Genomic DNA, 14,779 nt, shown 5'->3' with positions numbered 1-14,779 from the left:
TAGGGAAAGAAGTACCTGTGGCAGCCAGGCACACCACCCCTCCTTCCTCCCGTTAACCAAGTCCATGCGCTGCCATGAGCAGCCCAAAGTATCCAGACGTCAGGTGCAAATGGCCACGGGCACCCGCGGCCCTGCTTTCCGGCACCACTTCCTGCTGCCCCCCAGGACTGGCCAGCACATTCCTATGTATGAGGCACAGGGCTTTATTCCACTTCGCTTCCTGAAGGAGAAGCTTAACCAGAAAGGCGAGACAGATGAGAAGGAAACAGACCTGGCAAGCAGAGGCTGAGAGTCTGTTCTTTATTGTTCTGCATTTGGCTGGGTGCAGAAATGCCCTCACCACCATTAGCTGCCGCTGGCCCCCGTGGGAACAGAGATGGCTCCAGATGGCTCTTAGCTGCTGCTCGGGGCCTTGGGCTAACAAAAGCAGCACGGGGTCCATCTTCCAACATGGAGTGCAAACCTTAATTCAGTCACACTTCGCCAGAAGGAAGTGGTCAGCACTGAAGGCACTTTGATCAAGGAGCAAGCTGAGGCCAGACTCGGTCTCCTCCAGCTTCCCAATACTTTACACGGCACAGGAGAATCACAGCACTGGGGTGGGATGTGGTCTGGTCACTAGTAGAACTTCTTGCTGGGGCTGTTAGCATGGTCAAGGAGCAGCTGGCATGGGGTGAACTGATTCCCATAGACTGCCTCGTACTTCCGGAGCCGGTCCACTATCTTCTGGGCACCGTACAAATCCACGAAGCGGAAAGGGCCTGGGCAAAAACAGGACTTTGTTAAAGAACGAAAGAGCCAGGCTGAGAACCAAGGCCTGGACCTGCAGACCCACCTCCGAGGCACGGCGGGAAGCCGAGCCCAAACACCGCTCCAATGTCTCCCTCCGTGGGTGTGGCCAGGATGCCTTCCTGCAGGCACATAACTGCCTCATTCACAAATCTTGTCACCACGCGGTACTGAATGTCTTCATCAGAGGAGCTGTAGACAGAAAGAACAATTTAGCCAGAGGATGAGCAGGGAGGCAGGCAGGATGGGGTGCAGAGGTGAAGTGTGGCTGGATGCTGGGTGCTGCTGACTGACTACACCCACTGTGCAGGGACTCAGCCCAGGAGGCCAGGCCAGGGCTGTGGGAAAGGCTGCCCTTGGCCTGACAGGACACTCAGTACTTGCAGCAGAGCCTCACACGGGATTATCATTATTTCTGCACCAGCAACGTTCAGGTGCTCGAAAATAAAGAGCTGGAGGATAAAGGGGCTGGGATAATCTGTCCTTGTTGCTCTCTGGGACTGTGCCAGGGATGCCTGGAGCGGCAGAACCTTACCCAGGCTTGGCCTCCTCTCGCCTCGGTGCCTACAAGGCTGAGGGCATAAGCAAGGGCTTTGCCCCTGTGAAGCCCTGTGCCAGCTACAGGGTGGGTGATCTCTCTGTTCAGGGGCCATGAAGAGAATAAAGAGAGGTGAAGGAGCTCTGGGCTTCCAGAGATACATCCATTTCCTTCCATGCCATCCACCATTCAGATTCACTTACACCTCAGGCTTAGCAGGCAGCTTCAGGCTTGCAAAAATACTATCCATGTCAGAGTTCAAATTCTTATTCTTTGAGCCCTCCTGGTAGATGTAAAAGCCCTTTCCAGACTTGCGACCTGAAAGAGGAGGCGGCAGTGTTACTATTGATTTTTTTTTTTTTTTTTTGGCAGTACCGGGGACTGAGCTCACAACCTTATACTTGCCAGGCAGGCCGTATGCTGCTGAGCTAAATCCCTGGCCCTACTCATGGCTAAGAATCCTCATTTCTGCTGGCCTGCTGTGAGGTTCTAGTCTCTTCTGTGTATTCCTGAGTTTGGGAGTCTTAACCAAATCTAGCAATTTAGTCATCATCAGGAGACCTCGCAGAAGCTGGATATGGTGGCACATTCCTGTAATCAAGCCCTCTGGGAGGCTGAGGCGGGAGGATTGTAAATTTGAGCTCAGCCTGGGGAGCTTAAACACCCTGTCTCAAATACAAAACACAACACACAGACACAAAACTGCTTTAAGTTTACAGATGCTCAGCACCAGGCCTCAGGAGGCCCATGCCAAGTGGGACTTTGCTGCTGCTTCCGCAGATGTAAAGAGGCCTGGGCAGGGCATGTTTGTCCACCTGACATAACCTGGGTCCAGTAGTGGCTGAGATTCAAAAGCCCAGATCTTTGCCTGTTGCCTGTAATCTCCAGGCCTAAGGGAAGAAGAGTTTCTCATAAAACCATTTCTGAGATGCCCACCATCAGTTCCAGGCCCTTGCAGCGCCCTGGTGCCGGAAGCTGCCAAGAACTGTGTAACTGGTTGGGCCAGTCAGGTTTCCTTGTGGCCACTCACCCAGGAAGCCCTTGGCCACCATCTGTTTCAGCAGTTCCACGTTTCCACCTCCGAACCGCTCCCCAAAGGCTTTGCCTAGATCTTCTGCCACATGCTGGGCTACATCCACCCCAACTTCATCGGCCAGGGTGGCGGCGCCCACAGGGAAGCCGAAGCCTGTGGTCAGGGAATCCAGCTTCTTAGGGTCAACTCCTTCCTGGACAGAAGAGAAGCAGGCGGTCAGGGTAAGGCCACCCCACAGCTCCTCACTGAAAGGCTCCCCATCCCAGCCCTAGCCTTGGGTGGGGGGGCGCTGTTCACTCGGGGAAGCACAAGTGGGAATTCTGTGGCACCTGAAGGAAGTTCAGAGATGAACAAATTACCCGCTTCCTTCGCTCCTACAACTGTGACTCTCAGCACTAAGGAGAAACTGTGGCTGAGACTTCATTACTGCCACAGAGCAGGGCTGCTGTGATCCACGTCCGTGTCAGGTCAGAGCCCCGCCGAAAGGATGCCCTGTCCCTCCTTTCCCGCAAGGAAGGACCTGGCCAGCCGTGGAGGGGCCGTGTGCGTCCAGCCCTGTCCTGGAGGCAGCAGCAGTGGGCACATGCGTGCTGAGAGGGCTCTGACCACGCAGGAAGGGGAAGCGAGGGGAGCCCACTTGGTGCAGCCTCAGCCTGTGACTCCCCACTCTGGGGAAGAGGGATACACAAGAGGCCCCGAGGGGGAGGAGGCCTGACCCTCGTGGGGACAGCTTCAGTTTGGAGGACTACATGGAGGAGGGGGAGAGCACCCGTACCTGCAGGATCCGTATGATTTCAGACATCATGGGTGCAAGACACCTCGTGGTGTAGAAGCCAGGCCCATCCTGCAGGGAGAGAGATGTGCTCGCTGCTCCCTCTAGCTGGAGCAACCTGTGTCTGAAACCCCTTTCGCAGACATCATTTGTGTGTTTTTCATTTTTATCGTTTTGGGGGCGTGGGAACTGAACTCAGGGCCTTCTTACTGAGCTATATCCTCAGCTTTTTTTTTTTTTTTCTCTTTCTTGTGAGACAGGGTTTCACTAAGTTGCCCAGGCTGGGCTTGAGCATGTGATTCTCTTGCCTCAGTCTGCAGAGTGCGGGATTACCGGTGCATGCCTCCGTGCCCAGCTCATCATTTCAGGTTTGAGATGGTTTAAAATCTCAATCAGACGCTGGGTGTTGTGGTGTATCCTAGCACTGGGACACTGAGGCAGGAGGACTGCAGTGAGTTTGAGACCAGCCTGGGCGGCATTATGAGTTTAGGCCTAGCTAGCAATATATAGCAAGGCTATCTCAAAAAACAAAAGCCACAGACAAAAACCAAAACGAAAAATCTCCATGTGGATCCTTGATATTAAACCGCAGTGGAAGTGGTCAGGCCCAGCAGTTTCCTGCATGTCTTTAAGGTGTGGCACAGCTAAGAGAACCCAGAGACTCCTGTTCCTGCCTGTCCTCTGAGGAGACCAGCAAGGGACACCATATCAGAAGCTGGGACATTTGCCCTAGGACAGAAATAAGCCTAGAGGTACCAGGACTCTTTCTTTTTTATATTTTTTTGTGTCCCCCCCCCCCCCCGTACCAGGACTGTTTCTAGAGCTGTGGGAATGGGCCAGTTTCAGAGCTCCCTACCTTAACTACAATGATGACCTTGCCCTGCTTGAGACCAAGTGCTATGGCGGAAGCGGTGGTGTCCTGGCTTGTTTTCTCGGTGGTGATGATCTCCAGCAGCTGCATCTTGTCCACTGGGGAGAAGTAGTGCATGCCGATCACCTGGCAAAGGAGCCAAAGCCAAGAGCCTGACGAGCGCCGAGGAGGAGAGCACACCCTGCCTTTCTGCCGGGAAGGCAGTGTGTCGGGGTGCGGGGGAGGTGGCTGCGGCACCGGGAGCTGCTGGGTTGGGCGGGCTGGCCCTGCGGGTCTCGGGTGGGAAGTGCGGCACATCCAGGGCGAGCTCCCAGAGTCCTCCTTCCGGCTGCTTCTGAGGGTCCCTGACATTACCGACAGTCACTGCCAGTCACAGCCAAAGTCCACACTGCATTTATTGGGGAAGGATGAATGAAGGTTCCACTCATAGTACTGATGCTGGTGGTTTAGGGGAGAGGGTCCACTTTTTTGGGCAAGAGCCAGGAGAAGCTGGTTACTATACAGGACTGTCAGAGATGTATTGGCCCTTGAACCAACAGGTCTCCAGGACACTAGGCTTCAGTAACACTTCTCAGTACTCAAATGCACTTAAGATTCATTAAACCAATGATTCCACAGCACAATGCCCAAACCATTAGCGTCAGCATCACCTGCAAATGTTAGACCTCTGGGCCTCTGTTTGCCACTGTCCCACACAGCTCAGCTGCAACCACAGCTGCTAACCCCTGAACTGCTGTACTTACATCTAAATTATTTAGGGCCTGATTGACATGTGGTCACCCTGGGCAAAAGGACTCAGCTTTCACTGACGTAACTTACACCAAATAAAAGGCATGGATCTTTAAGGGTTCTGGTCAGTGGTTCTGACAATGTTCCTACAGCCCCATCATCACTACCCCAGGCAAAATACGTTTCAGTCACCCGCGGCTGTGACAGAGGTGACCTCTTATCCTACACTGCTGGGACTGTCCCGGGTGTAGCACTGAAGGTCCCGTGTCCCAGGAACGATGCTGCCAAGAGAGCCGAGACACGGGCACACCTGTGGTCTGACTTGGACTATGAATGGTGTACGGCGAGTAGGTGACAGAAGCTCTCAGGGCTTGGGGAGGGAGCTCAGTGGTAGAGAACTCCCCTAGTGCGCAAAAGGCCCAGAGTTCAATCCTCAGGACCTCCAAAAAAGCAAAGCAAAGCAAAGCAAAAAACCCCAAACCTGGAGATGTGGACCCCCAAGCGCACGGCTTGCTCCACTGCACAGGGAGGTGTTAGATCAAATCAACAGTAATGGATTCTTCTGTGTGGATTTTTTTTTCCCCAGACAAGTCTCACTTGTAGTCCAGGGTGTCCTCAAACTCCTGACCCTCCTGCCTCAGCCTCCTGAGTCAGTGCTGGGATCCCTGGCGTGCACCACCGTCCCGGCTCTCCTCTATGCTGATGTTAAATGCTGCAGAGGTGCTGTGTCCCTGTCTGCCTGTATAGTCTGTAAGAGCTCTTACACGTTTCTGGTATCTTCCCTTAGAGGCCGACATCAGTGTGACTGCGGCTGCCACTGCTGCCTCTGCGTCATCCCCGGCCGTCCTGAGCCCGCCCCATCAGGGCCGCACCCTCTCAGGCCTGCTGGGCGGTCCAGCACCAGAGACCTCCGAGGAGGGGGAGGCTGTTGTGTCTTTGGTATGCAGACTGCCCGGGTGCTTTCAGCTGCTTACCTTACGCCCTGTGGCTTGGACCACTGGGGGACACACAAGCCGGACACCATCCCACTGGATGGGACTGTCCAAGCATGGGCCACTGGGAGTCCCGAGCTGCTTGCCAGCGAGATGTGAACGTGTTAACAGCTCTCTGTGTTTCCTACGCACCTCTGTCTGGTTCCTGTTAGCTGAGGCAACAAGCAATTCTCTGGAGACCTGAGGTGTCTGCTGTTTCTTTGAATGACTGAACCTCCCTTTCCTTACTATGGGTGAACAACAAGGATAACTTTCTTTTTTTTCTTCCTAATATTGATGTTTATTTTAGTATAGTTAAGTTTAGTATAGTTCCTTTCTTTTCTTTTTTTGGTACTGGGAATCGAACTCAGGACCTTGCGCTTGCCAGGCAGGCCTTGTGCCCCTGAGCTAAATCCCCAGCCCAACAACGATAACATTCTTGGCCTCAGTCTGGACCCTTGCTGGGGGCGCTTCTGCACCAGCCATGTCCTGGTCAGATGGCCTAGGGAAACAGGCGGACACAGTCCCGTTTGCCCTGCTCCCCCACTCCTGGCGTTGGAGCCGAACCTGTCTTACATGGTCACCAGACTCTGCTGTGTAGCTGACTGGTGTTCGGGAGTGGCCTTCTTTATTTAGGGCCCTGCCTGCCAGGAGGAGAAAGGAAGGTTTTCAGGTCTGAATTAAAACATGACCCCCACCAGGATGTGATCGCCCAGGGCGGGGTACACAGCTGTGCTCCCTTATTCCTGGGTCTCACACTGGTGATGGCCTTCGCTCTCCGGTGCCGTGTCTAGGAATTACCCGCCCCTTCGCAGTCCACAGCGGCTTCCTGCAGCAGTAACCATTCAGGTTTCTTCCCACTCAGTTTACCTTCTCAGGTCTTTTGCTGACAGCAGCGATTTCCTTGATTGGCAGAGCGGAAGTGTTACTGGCAAAGATGCAGTGATCTGGGATCACCTGCAGGTGGAAGCATTAGAGAGAGTGTCTCACGGTCTGGGAGACGACAGAGTCCGAAGCAAAGCCGTGAGTGACACGGGCCGGCCCGCCTCCCCCACAGCGGCTCAGGCAGCTGGCACTCGCTGCACACCCAGGTTCCGAGTGGCCATGCACTGCCCTGGGCCTCCTCCCACCCGCCTTCCTCCAGCTGCCCTCTTACTGTTTACATTGGGTTTTTCGCTGCCAGGAATCAAACCCAGGACCTTGCACTTGCCAGGCAGGCACTGAGCCATGAGCCGTACTCTCAGCCTATTGTTTACATCTTTAAAAGTAATTTTTTATAGTGCATGTCTGCGATCCACAATGAACAGCACATTCACCACAGGCTGTCGGTGCACATATACATCATCACACGTCAGTCCTTTTTACTGCCCCTTCCCTCCGGCAGTGTAGATCCTAAATGTCTCCATGAAACTTCACCTTTGGAAGGCGACTGGCTCACTGTCCTGGTCAGTGAGGTCGCCTGGTCGGTGAGGAATTCTGCTGGAGTGGGAGGGCCGGGTCAGAGGGGTGGACCACGGGGGGCATCACTGGAGGGCGCATTCTTGACACTGGCTCCCACTCCTTTCTGTGCTTCCCGGCTGCCATGTGAGAGGCTCACCTCGGCCAGGCCTTTCTACAATGCTGCCTCTGCCTTGGGAGCAGCTGACCACGGACTGAAGCCACTGAACTATAAGCCAGTACAGACCTCTCCTCCAAGCTGTTGGTGTCAGGTATTTTGTCCAGTCATGAGAACACATAGGGCCTTTCAGAAAGTCACTTAATCCTGACCTAAGGACTGTCTCAGCAGTGGCTAAACAAACCCTGAAAAGATGGCTTTAATCTGAATGGACGGATGCCAATTCCTGCGTCTGGATCTGCATTAGGCCGACAGTTTGCGACCCTCCTCCCTCACCTCCACCTGTTCCTTCCCTTCTGCAGACACTGCTCTAGGAGCCCTGGCCTTTACCTGCTCTCTGCCTTCCAGGTTTGCGCTCCCACCTCGTGTCTCCCTTAGCTCTCTGTTCTGCTCTAACTGCGTCTTCACTTGTCTGACTCAATCCCTGTCTCTTCCTGGACTCCTGACTCCCAGGGGCCACCAGTATCCACGGTGACATCGCCACACCTAGATTTTCCAGGAACAAATACCATGTCCTAGTTGCTAAGAGCGCTCTGCTTCATCTTGGTTGTGGGGAGCATGTCCCTGCCTGCGACCCAGCGGTGTCCCTCAAGACCCGGTTACATCGTGTGAGGCTATACACTGAAAGACCCTCGGGCAGTTTTTCCCTCAGCCGACCCTAGCGTTACACTTTGTGTGTTCCATTGTTGCACTCTGCCCTGGCGGAGCTGCCTGGCTTTCTTTCTAACCTCCACAGCGCTGGTTCATGTCAGTCCGTCTCAGGAACTGGCTGTGGAGAGGAGTGGGAGCAGGGCCAGAGTGCATGTCCATGACCAAGCACCCGAGTGTTGCCTGGAGAAGCCACCTGCCCAGTATGTCCTCTGCTGCTGACACCTGAAGAAGTCTGGGTACAACTTGTGGCTAATCAAAAACACTCTCAGGACATCTGGCTGAGTTCTAAGAGGTTCCATACAGGTTTGAGTGACTGATCTCCCACAGGAACAAGGCTGATGAACCCTGGGCTTGGGCTGATAAACACTTAATTTTCCTCCTTTAGGGTTTAGATTTGACCTTTTAAATATACAGAGTATGCAACTCAGTGGTAAAGTGTGGGGCTAATGTGCTTGAGGCCTTGGGTTTGACTTCCGCAACACATCACACTGCTAAAGCCCTGCGTTTGGAAATGAACAGCCTATGCAAATGTCATGGTTTATGTCTGTGGCCCCCACGCCTCATGTATTTGCACTGTGCATTTGTTATTTGTTCATTGTCTAGAGCTTGGATTGATGGTGTCAGTGCTGCACCCACAAAGGGGTGGAGCCAGGATGTGATGTAATGGCAGGAAGAAGGTGTGTCTTGCTCTTTGCTGGTTTGAACTTGCTGTTTGCAGCTGCCAAGAAAGGCGGCCCAGCCATGCCTGCCTGCCTGGGAGCCAACTGAGTGTGGACTGAAACCTCCAAAAACTGTAAGAAATAAACCTTTCCTTTCCCAACTTTGGTCATCAGGTATTTTGTCTCAGCGATGATTAAAAATAACTTAGATAGCAAAAAAATCATGATTTTCCCCTATTGTTCCTTTGGAAAGCAACCCCGCTAGTCCACTGGCTTTAATTAAGCACAGTGGGCTCCTTACCGCTTCTACTTCCTTGAGCACTTTGTGCTTAATATTGAGGTCCTCGAACACAGCTTCAATCACCATGTCAGCCTTTTCAAAACCCTGGTAGTCCAGCTGCCCAATCAGGTTGCTGAAGATGGAGTCCCTTTCAAATGACGTTAGAGCTTTCTTCTTCACTTTGTCATTCAACCTAGAAAAAGCATTTCTAGTCAGAGGGGAAGGAGACTGGCACTCAGGGTCACTCACTGTGTGCTTCTCACTAGCTCTGGGAGACCCTGTTTTGAAGGGCTGAGATGCTCAAAAAGGACCCAAGGGGCTTGCAGAGACACAGGGCAGGGAGGGCAGGCACATGCAGAGACAGCTGACTTCTGAGTGCAGGCGCTTCTGCTACAAAACGCCTTTAACTGCCCAACATACGTAACTGTGACTCTTAGAAAGCAGCTGTCTGCCAGGAGTATTTAGTAACACAACACGACGGCAGTGACACAGAACGGCAGTCTGCTCATTCCCCCTCACGGGGACCAGCCTGAGCGCGCCCTCAGCACCGGGCTGTCCTCCTTGCCTGTGTGTCACCGTGTTGTTCTCTCACTGTCGTCTTGTGGCGAGCAGAGCCGGGCTGTTTCTCATATTGTCCATCTGCTTCCCACTCAGCACTAACAGCACACTGCGCTGACCACATAAAATATTAACTCCTGCTTTCTCCCTTCCCGCTGGGAGCTAATAAAGATTCCTGCTACTCAGTGGTTAACTAGGCACTGCTTACGGCCAGGGCAAGCAGGCGTTCTTAGGAACAGCCTGACCACACTTTCATAATAAATACCCTGGAGCGCTCCTCTGAAGGAATTATGAAGCTCAACTTCATTCAATGATTTCCTTGGCCAAAGAGTAAAACAAGCATCCAATTCAGGTCTTAAAAAGGGTGTGTTTGAATCTCTTGGTTTCTGACAACTGCAGGGGCAGTCAGCCAACACACTGGTCACGTACAAAACTATTAGCTGCCCTTCATTTTTCCAAGCCAGGATGGCCCTGAAGTCACGAGGTACCAAGGCTGCCCACAGCTACGCTCCTGCCTTACACACCTGGCTAAATTACCCGAATTCTAAGGCCAAATGAAACCATTGCCAGGAGACAGAAGCACGTCCCAAGCGCCAGTATGGTGAGCTGCAGCCTCCAAAACTTAGGTTTGAGACAGAGAGGGGAACCTGCAGAGCGCGAGGCGCTCACAGGGCGAGGCTGTGCCACGGCAGCTGCTTCACACTTGGCCATTACATGAGCGCTGCCTTCGGGTCCGTGTTTGTGTCAGAGCCGGGTGCTGGCGTATCCAGCCTCTGACACTTTTGCACTTTTACTTAACTTCTTTTTATCTTGCAGTCATCTGCCGACATGCCTGGCCCGCCAGGCCCCAGTCAGCAGTGTGTGGGCTTCTCTGCAGGCCAGGGATGACAATGTGCTTACGCTACATAATCCTTTTAGGAAACAAGAAGGCTTACTCAGCTCACAGGCACGAGCAGGGGCAGGATGGTCTGTGGCAGCCAGCTCAGCCATCACGTTTGAGCGGAAGCTCAGTCTGGCCAAGCGGCTGCTGTTTTCCCAATGCAAAACTGGCGAGTGCGTGCGGAGCGGGGACCCAGGAGTCGAGGGAGAGGAGACAGCCGCTGAGTCACAGCAGAGGTAAGGTGGGGACAGTCTGCAGACCCTTGGGTGCTGTCCGCAGTGACGTGCTCGTCACCTCGGCCAGGAGACACAAGGCCCACAGCGCTGATCCTGGCCGGGCCTTGACCCCGCACTTCCCCCACAGGCCCTCCAGCCTCAGCGTCTCAACAGAGAGGGTCCTGCTGGCCCCAAAGTCCACAGCAAGGCCCACAGACCTGAGACTTTCCAGTCTGGTACCAAAAGTGTAAAACAAATGGTTTTTAAAGTATCTACCAAGGACACAACACAAAACGAAAAACAAAGTATCTACTAGAAGAGGTTGCCTCTTCTGCACTCAAAGACCCCAATGATGTTAATGTCCACCAGGCTGGGTGTGGTGGCACAGGCCAGTAAGCTCAGTACTCAGGAGGCTGAGGCAAAGAGGACTGCTGCAAGTTCAAGACCAGCCTGGGCTACAAAGCAAGGTGAAGGCCAGTCTGAACTGCACAGCGAGACCCTGTCTCAAAGACCAAAAACAAGTCATGAAAAGCTATAACAAAATGAAATGAAGACGGAATTAGTGTTTCTAGAAAAAAGAACCTATGATGTTAAGAAAACAATACACACATATATACACGCATACAACCGAATCATGGTACTTCCACCACCTCAAAAAACACCACCACCAACGAAAACCCCCCAAGCCCCAGCCAGCGCCTACCCTTTGAACACCTGCTGTTGTCCGCGGCCCAGCCCGGCTACCGTCGCATCTTTAAGCAGGGTCTTCACTCCCTTATCCACGGAGACCTGCGCGATGCCGGCTCCCATCAGCCCTGCGCCCAGAATGGCCAGCTGTCTGACAGGAAAAGAGGGGTGATTTCCGTAAAGAGCTTTTACTCGGGAGACTGCCCACGCTACCATCCAATGCATCACCTGTGAGGTGCTGCAAATCCTCTCCAGCTACACAAGCCCAGCACTAACAATTTGGTTTTCAGTACTGGGAGTTGAACCTTGTGCATGCGAGGCAAATCCTCACCTTTGAGTGACATTCCTGTCCCTTTTATGGTCAGACAAGGCCTTGCGAAATCGCTCAGTACGGCCTTGGACCTGGGATCTTCCTGCTTCAGCCTCCTGAGTAGGTGGGATTATAGGCCTGGACCCCCATGTCTTTAGCTGACTGATTCTACAGTTGAATGCAAAAATCCACTGTGTCTAAAGGAATTGGTCCTCCCGTGGAGACAGAAACAAAGCCAACTACAGATAAGCTTAAGTGAACACGAGTATTGTTTTCTAAATAAAGGCTGACTTGTAGACCAACTTCTCTTCTTAGGCGTTCATTATTTGCTAGTGAGTTTACATTTTCTAGCCACCTTTCCTTCTGGCAGAAACCCACGGCTGTCAGCCCACATCGGCGTTAGGTCAAAAGTCCTGCGGGACTCTGCTCCAGGCCTCCTCTCCCGGCGCCCCTGCTCCCCCCCCCCCCCCGCCCTGTTCCTCTGCAGCTTCTCAGGGCCACTGATTTACCGCATGGCATTTTGCAATGGGCTCATCTACACCCTTCTGCTCCTCGAATTCTCAGCTTTCTGAGGACCAGGGACACATGTGATAGTTCTTTTGGAATAATATACCCTTTATAAATAGGTAACGAGAATTTTAGAGAATTATTTTCTGCAGTAATGTGGGTGGGTGAAGCAGGAGGACTGAATATTTGAGCCCCGGCTGGGCCAGTTAGTGACCCAGTGAGAGCCTGTCTCAAAAATAAAGAAAATACCTGAGTGTATTTTCACCTGTAATCCCAGCACTTGGGAGGCTGAAGCAGGAAAATCGCTGCAAGTTTGAGGCCAGGCTGGGCGACACAGTGAGTTCAAAGATAGCCCTGACCTACAGACCCTGTCTCACCAAGAAGGAAAAAAGAAAGAAAGAAAGAAAGGCCAGGACTGTAGTTTAGAGCCACGGCCCTCAGGGCTCATCTCCTTTATAAAAGCAGCCCAAGTTCACAGCACTGCAGACCTACCTCAGCGCTGTCGAGGAATATAGTTTGAGTCCTAATTGTTCTGATCATGTTTGAAATCCTAACTTCAAATCCTAACTTCAAGTCCAGGAGCATCTCTCAAGGGAAGCTTTGTGATAATACATGTTTATCAGCTACCTTTTCTTGAATTTCTTCCCCGTTAGGTCAGCTCTTACTCCATCTTGTTTTGTTCTGAGTTGTTAAATTTCTGATTTAAAGTGATTTTTGTCGTAACTGTAAATGCTTATGAAATGGTAGTTTCTTCTGCACTGTGGTTGTTCTAGGGAGAGAATTTTCATAACCTACAGTGCTTTCGTTTTTTTTCTTTTCCATCTCATTTGCTTTAATGGATGTTGCCTTTCTTTTTTGGTGCATTTGGTATATAATACTAATTTCTCCAGGTGGTTTTATACCATCAGCACACAACAGGAAACCCGTATGTAGTCAGGAGTAGCAGGCTGAAGTGGCACACTAGGTCTCTTCACCTAGAAGTACCCTTTCCAGCTGCAGAGAGGCAGAACTGATATTTTTTGTGTGCATGGAGGGATGAGAGAGAGAAGATGAGCTGGGAGGGGTTCACAGGTCTTAGGGTCTGAAACTGTGCACTACTCTTACTATTCTTTGTTTTCTTTTTTTTTCAGTCCTGGGGACTGAACTCACGACCTCACACCTGCCAGGCAGGCGCTTGCACCCCTGGGCTAACCCCCAGCCCAGTTTTCATATTCTTGTTTCTTGCTTCTTTTCCTTCTTGTTGCAATAAAGTCCCGCCTGAGGACCTAGCAGGGGTTCTGACTTCCGTGCACGCTCTGCCTGGAGAGTGGGCTTGTTTCCCTTGTCAGTCTGCCTGGCCTCTGCAGGAAGTGTGGAGAGGCCGAAGTTCAGGTGGTCATGGTTTTGGTACCTTAGCATCAGCGTGAGGGGGGACAAACTCCACCTGGGCCTCACTGGTACCCACGCTCCGTGCTGGGGAAGGTGACAAGGTCGTCTCTGTTTGGAAATCAGCCCTCTTGGCTACAATCTCACCCGTCTCACTCCATGTTCTTACGCATTTACTCTATCTTGGGTTGCAATTTCCTTGCAGATGAGAGGACACGGAGGGCAATAATGTTTGCTGCTTTTCTTCAATCCTTCACCAGTAATTCATCTAGTACAGGGTCTTTCAACTTCAGGACTACTGATACTGTGGACTTGAAAATTTTTGTTTGGGGGGCTGTCCTGTGCACTGTGGTTTGCCAGGAGCAACCCTTCCTCCCCACTTGTGACAGCCAAAAGTGTTCTCACTCAGATGGCCCCTGGAGGTGGCAAAATAGCCCAGGTTGAGAAGCACTGAGCTCGAGGGAGAGTTTCAGGGCATCAGTCAGCCCCATAAGCTGCAGCACTGCGAGGCAACAGAACACTGAGAGGCTTCTGACGTCCAGGCCAAGTGCAGTCTCCACTGCTTAGGGTGTAGGCTGGGAAAAGCACAAAACTTCCCCGATTACAATGAGGCTTTCTGTTTTTTAATGAGGGAGGAGAGCAGGTTCCTAGAGGTGGCACTTTAGGTTGAGAGGGAGACGGCTGACCAGTGTGGAGTGCACGGAGGTACGGGCACGAGAGCGCTCTGAGTCACCGGAGGACCGAGAGAGAGCAGCAAGGCAGAGCTTTCCAAGCCAAGCGTTCCTGGTAGGAGAAAGCCTCCACCGTGCTCGGAACGCGGGCCGCTGAGGCCAGGGCCAGGGTACAATCAGGTCCTGGAGCGCTTCGGAACTGTCTGTGAGCTCGGAACCCAGTAACCTCACGAGGGCCTCTGCCCGAGTTTAACTTACTTGACTTCCTTCTGCGGAGCTCCGAATTTATTTTTCTTGCATAGGACTTGGCCATGATACAGTCCCACCAAGGCCTTTGATTCCTTGGTCACTGCAAGCTCTCCGAATTTCTGGAAAGTAAAGAAAATGAGAAAAGGTAGAGCTTCATTGTCTAGGTCAGTGGTGGTGAACCTGTGTCAGTGGTGGTGAACCTGTGGCACACATGTTACTGTGTTTTTAAGACAGAAAGTGTTAATGTGTGAGTTTTTTGTTTCTAAACTAAAACCTCAGTACTCAGAGTTAATGGCGGTGTTGGTACGTTGCAATATCTTCTCTAAAAGGTTCGCATTACTGGTTTAGGTGACATGCATTGCTTTGGGCCATTTTTCTCGGAGGAGCAGGGTAAATCATACAATGCCTTGGTCCCTCAGAGGCCCAGGG

The 14,779-nt window shown here is 52.3% G+C and overlaps 1 protein-coding gene and 1 long non-coding RNA gene across 2 annotated transcripts in view; one reads left to right on the top strand and one right to left on the bottom strand.

Moving 5' to 3' along the window:
- Window positions 1-286: 286 nt before the first annotated feature.
- The window catches only part of Hadha (hydroxyacyl-CoA dehydrogenase trifunctional multienzyme complex subunit alpha), a 42,433-nt gene continuing 27,940 nt past the window's right edge, over window positions 287-14,779 (bottom strand). Inside the window, exons 11-20 of the mRNA XM_003472859.5 lie at window positions 14,360-14,469; window positions 11,265-11,399; window positions 8,930-9,101; window positions 6,574-6,660; window positions 3,989-4,129; window positions 3,136-3,204; window positions 2,358-2,553; window positions 1,531-1,645; window positions 836-981; window positions 287-761 (exon numbers count right to left, since the gene is read on the bottom strand). Coding sequence (XP_003472907.1) covers window positions 619-761; window positions 836-981; window positions 1,531-1,645; window positions 2,358-2,553; window positions 3,136-3,204; window positions 3,989-4,129; window positions 6,574-6,660; window positions 8,930-9,101; window positions 11,265-11,399; window positions 14,360-14,469 — 1,314 coding nt within the window. The 3' untranslated portion in view covers window positions 287-618. The remainder of the gene's footprint in view (window positions 762-835; window positions 982-1,530; window positions 1,646-2,357; window positions 2,554-3,135; window positions 3,205-3,988; window positions 4,130-6,573; window positions 6,661-8,929; window positions 9,102-11,264; window positions 11,400-14,359; window positions 14,470-14,779) is intronic.
- On the top strand, window positions 9,096-11,860 carry LOC134471682 (uncharacterized). The gene is made up of 2 exons (XR_010041273.1): window positions 9,096-10,582; window positions 10,710-11,860. It is a non-coding gene; the product is annotated as an uncharacterized LOC134471682 (long non-coding RNA).

This window comes from Cavia porcellus, unplaced genomic scaffold, assembly GCF_034190915.1.
Source record: "Cavia porcellus strain 051 isolate PalLab524CR breed Dunkin Hartley unplaced genomic scaffold, mCavPor4.1 scaffold_1, whole genome shotgun sequence".
NCBI lineage: Eukaryota > Metazoa > Chordata > Mammalia > Rodentia > Caviidae > Cavia > Cavia porcellus.
The sequence above is the reverse complement of the archived record's forward strand: the minus strand, read 5'-3'. Positions and strand labels throughout refer to the sequence as shown.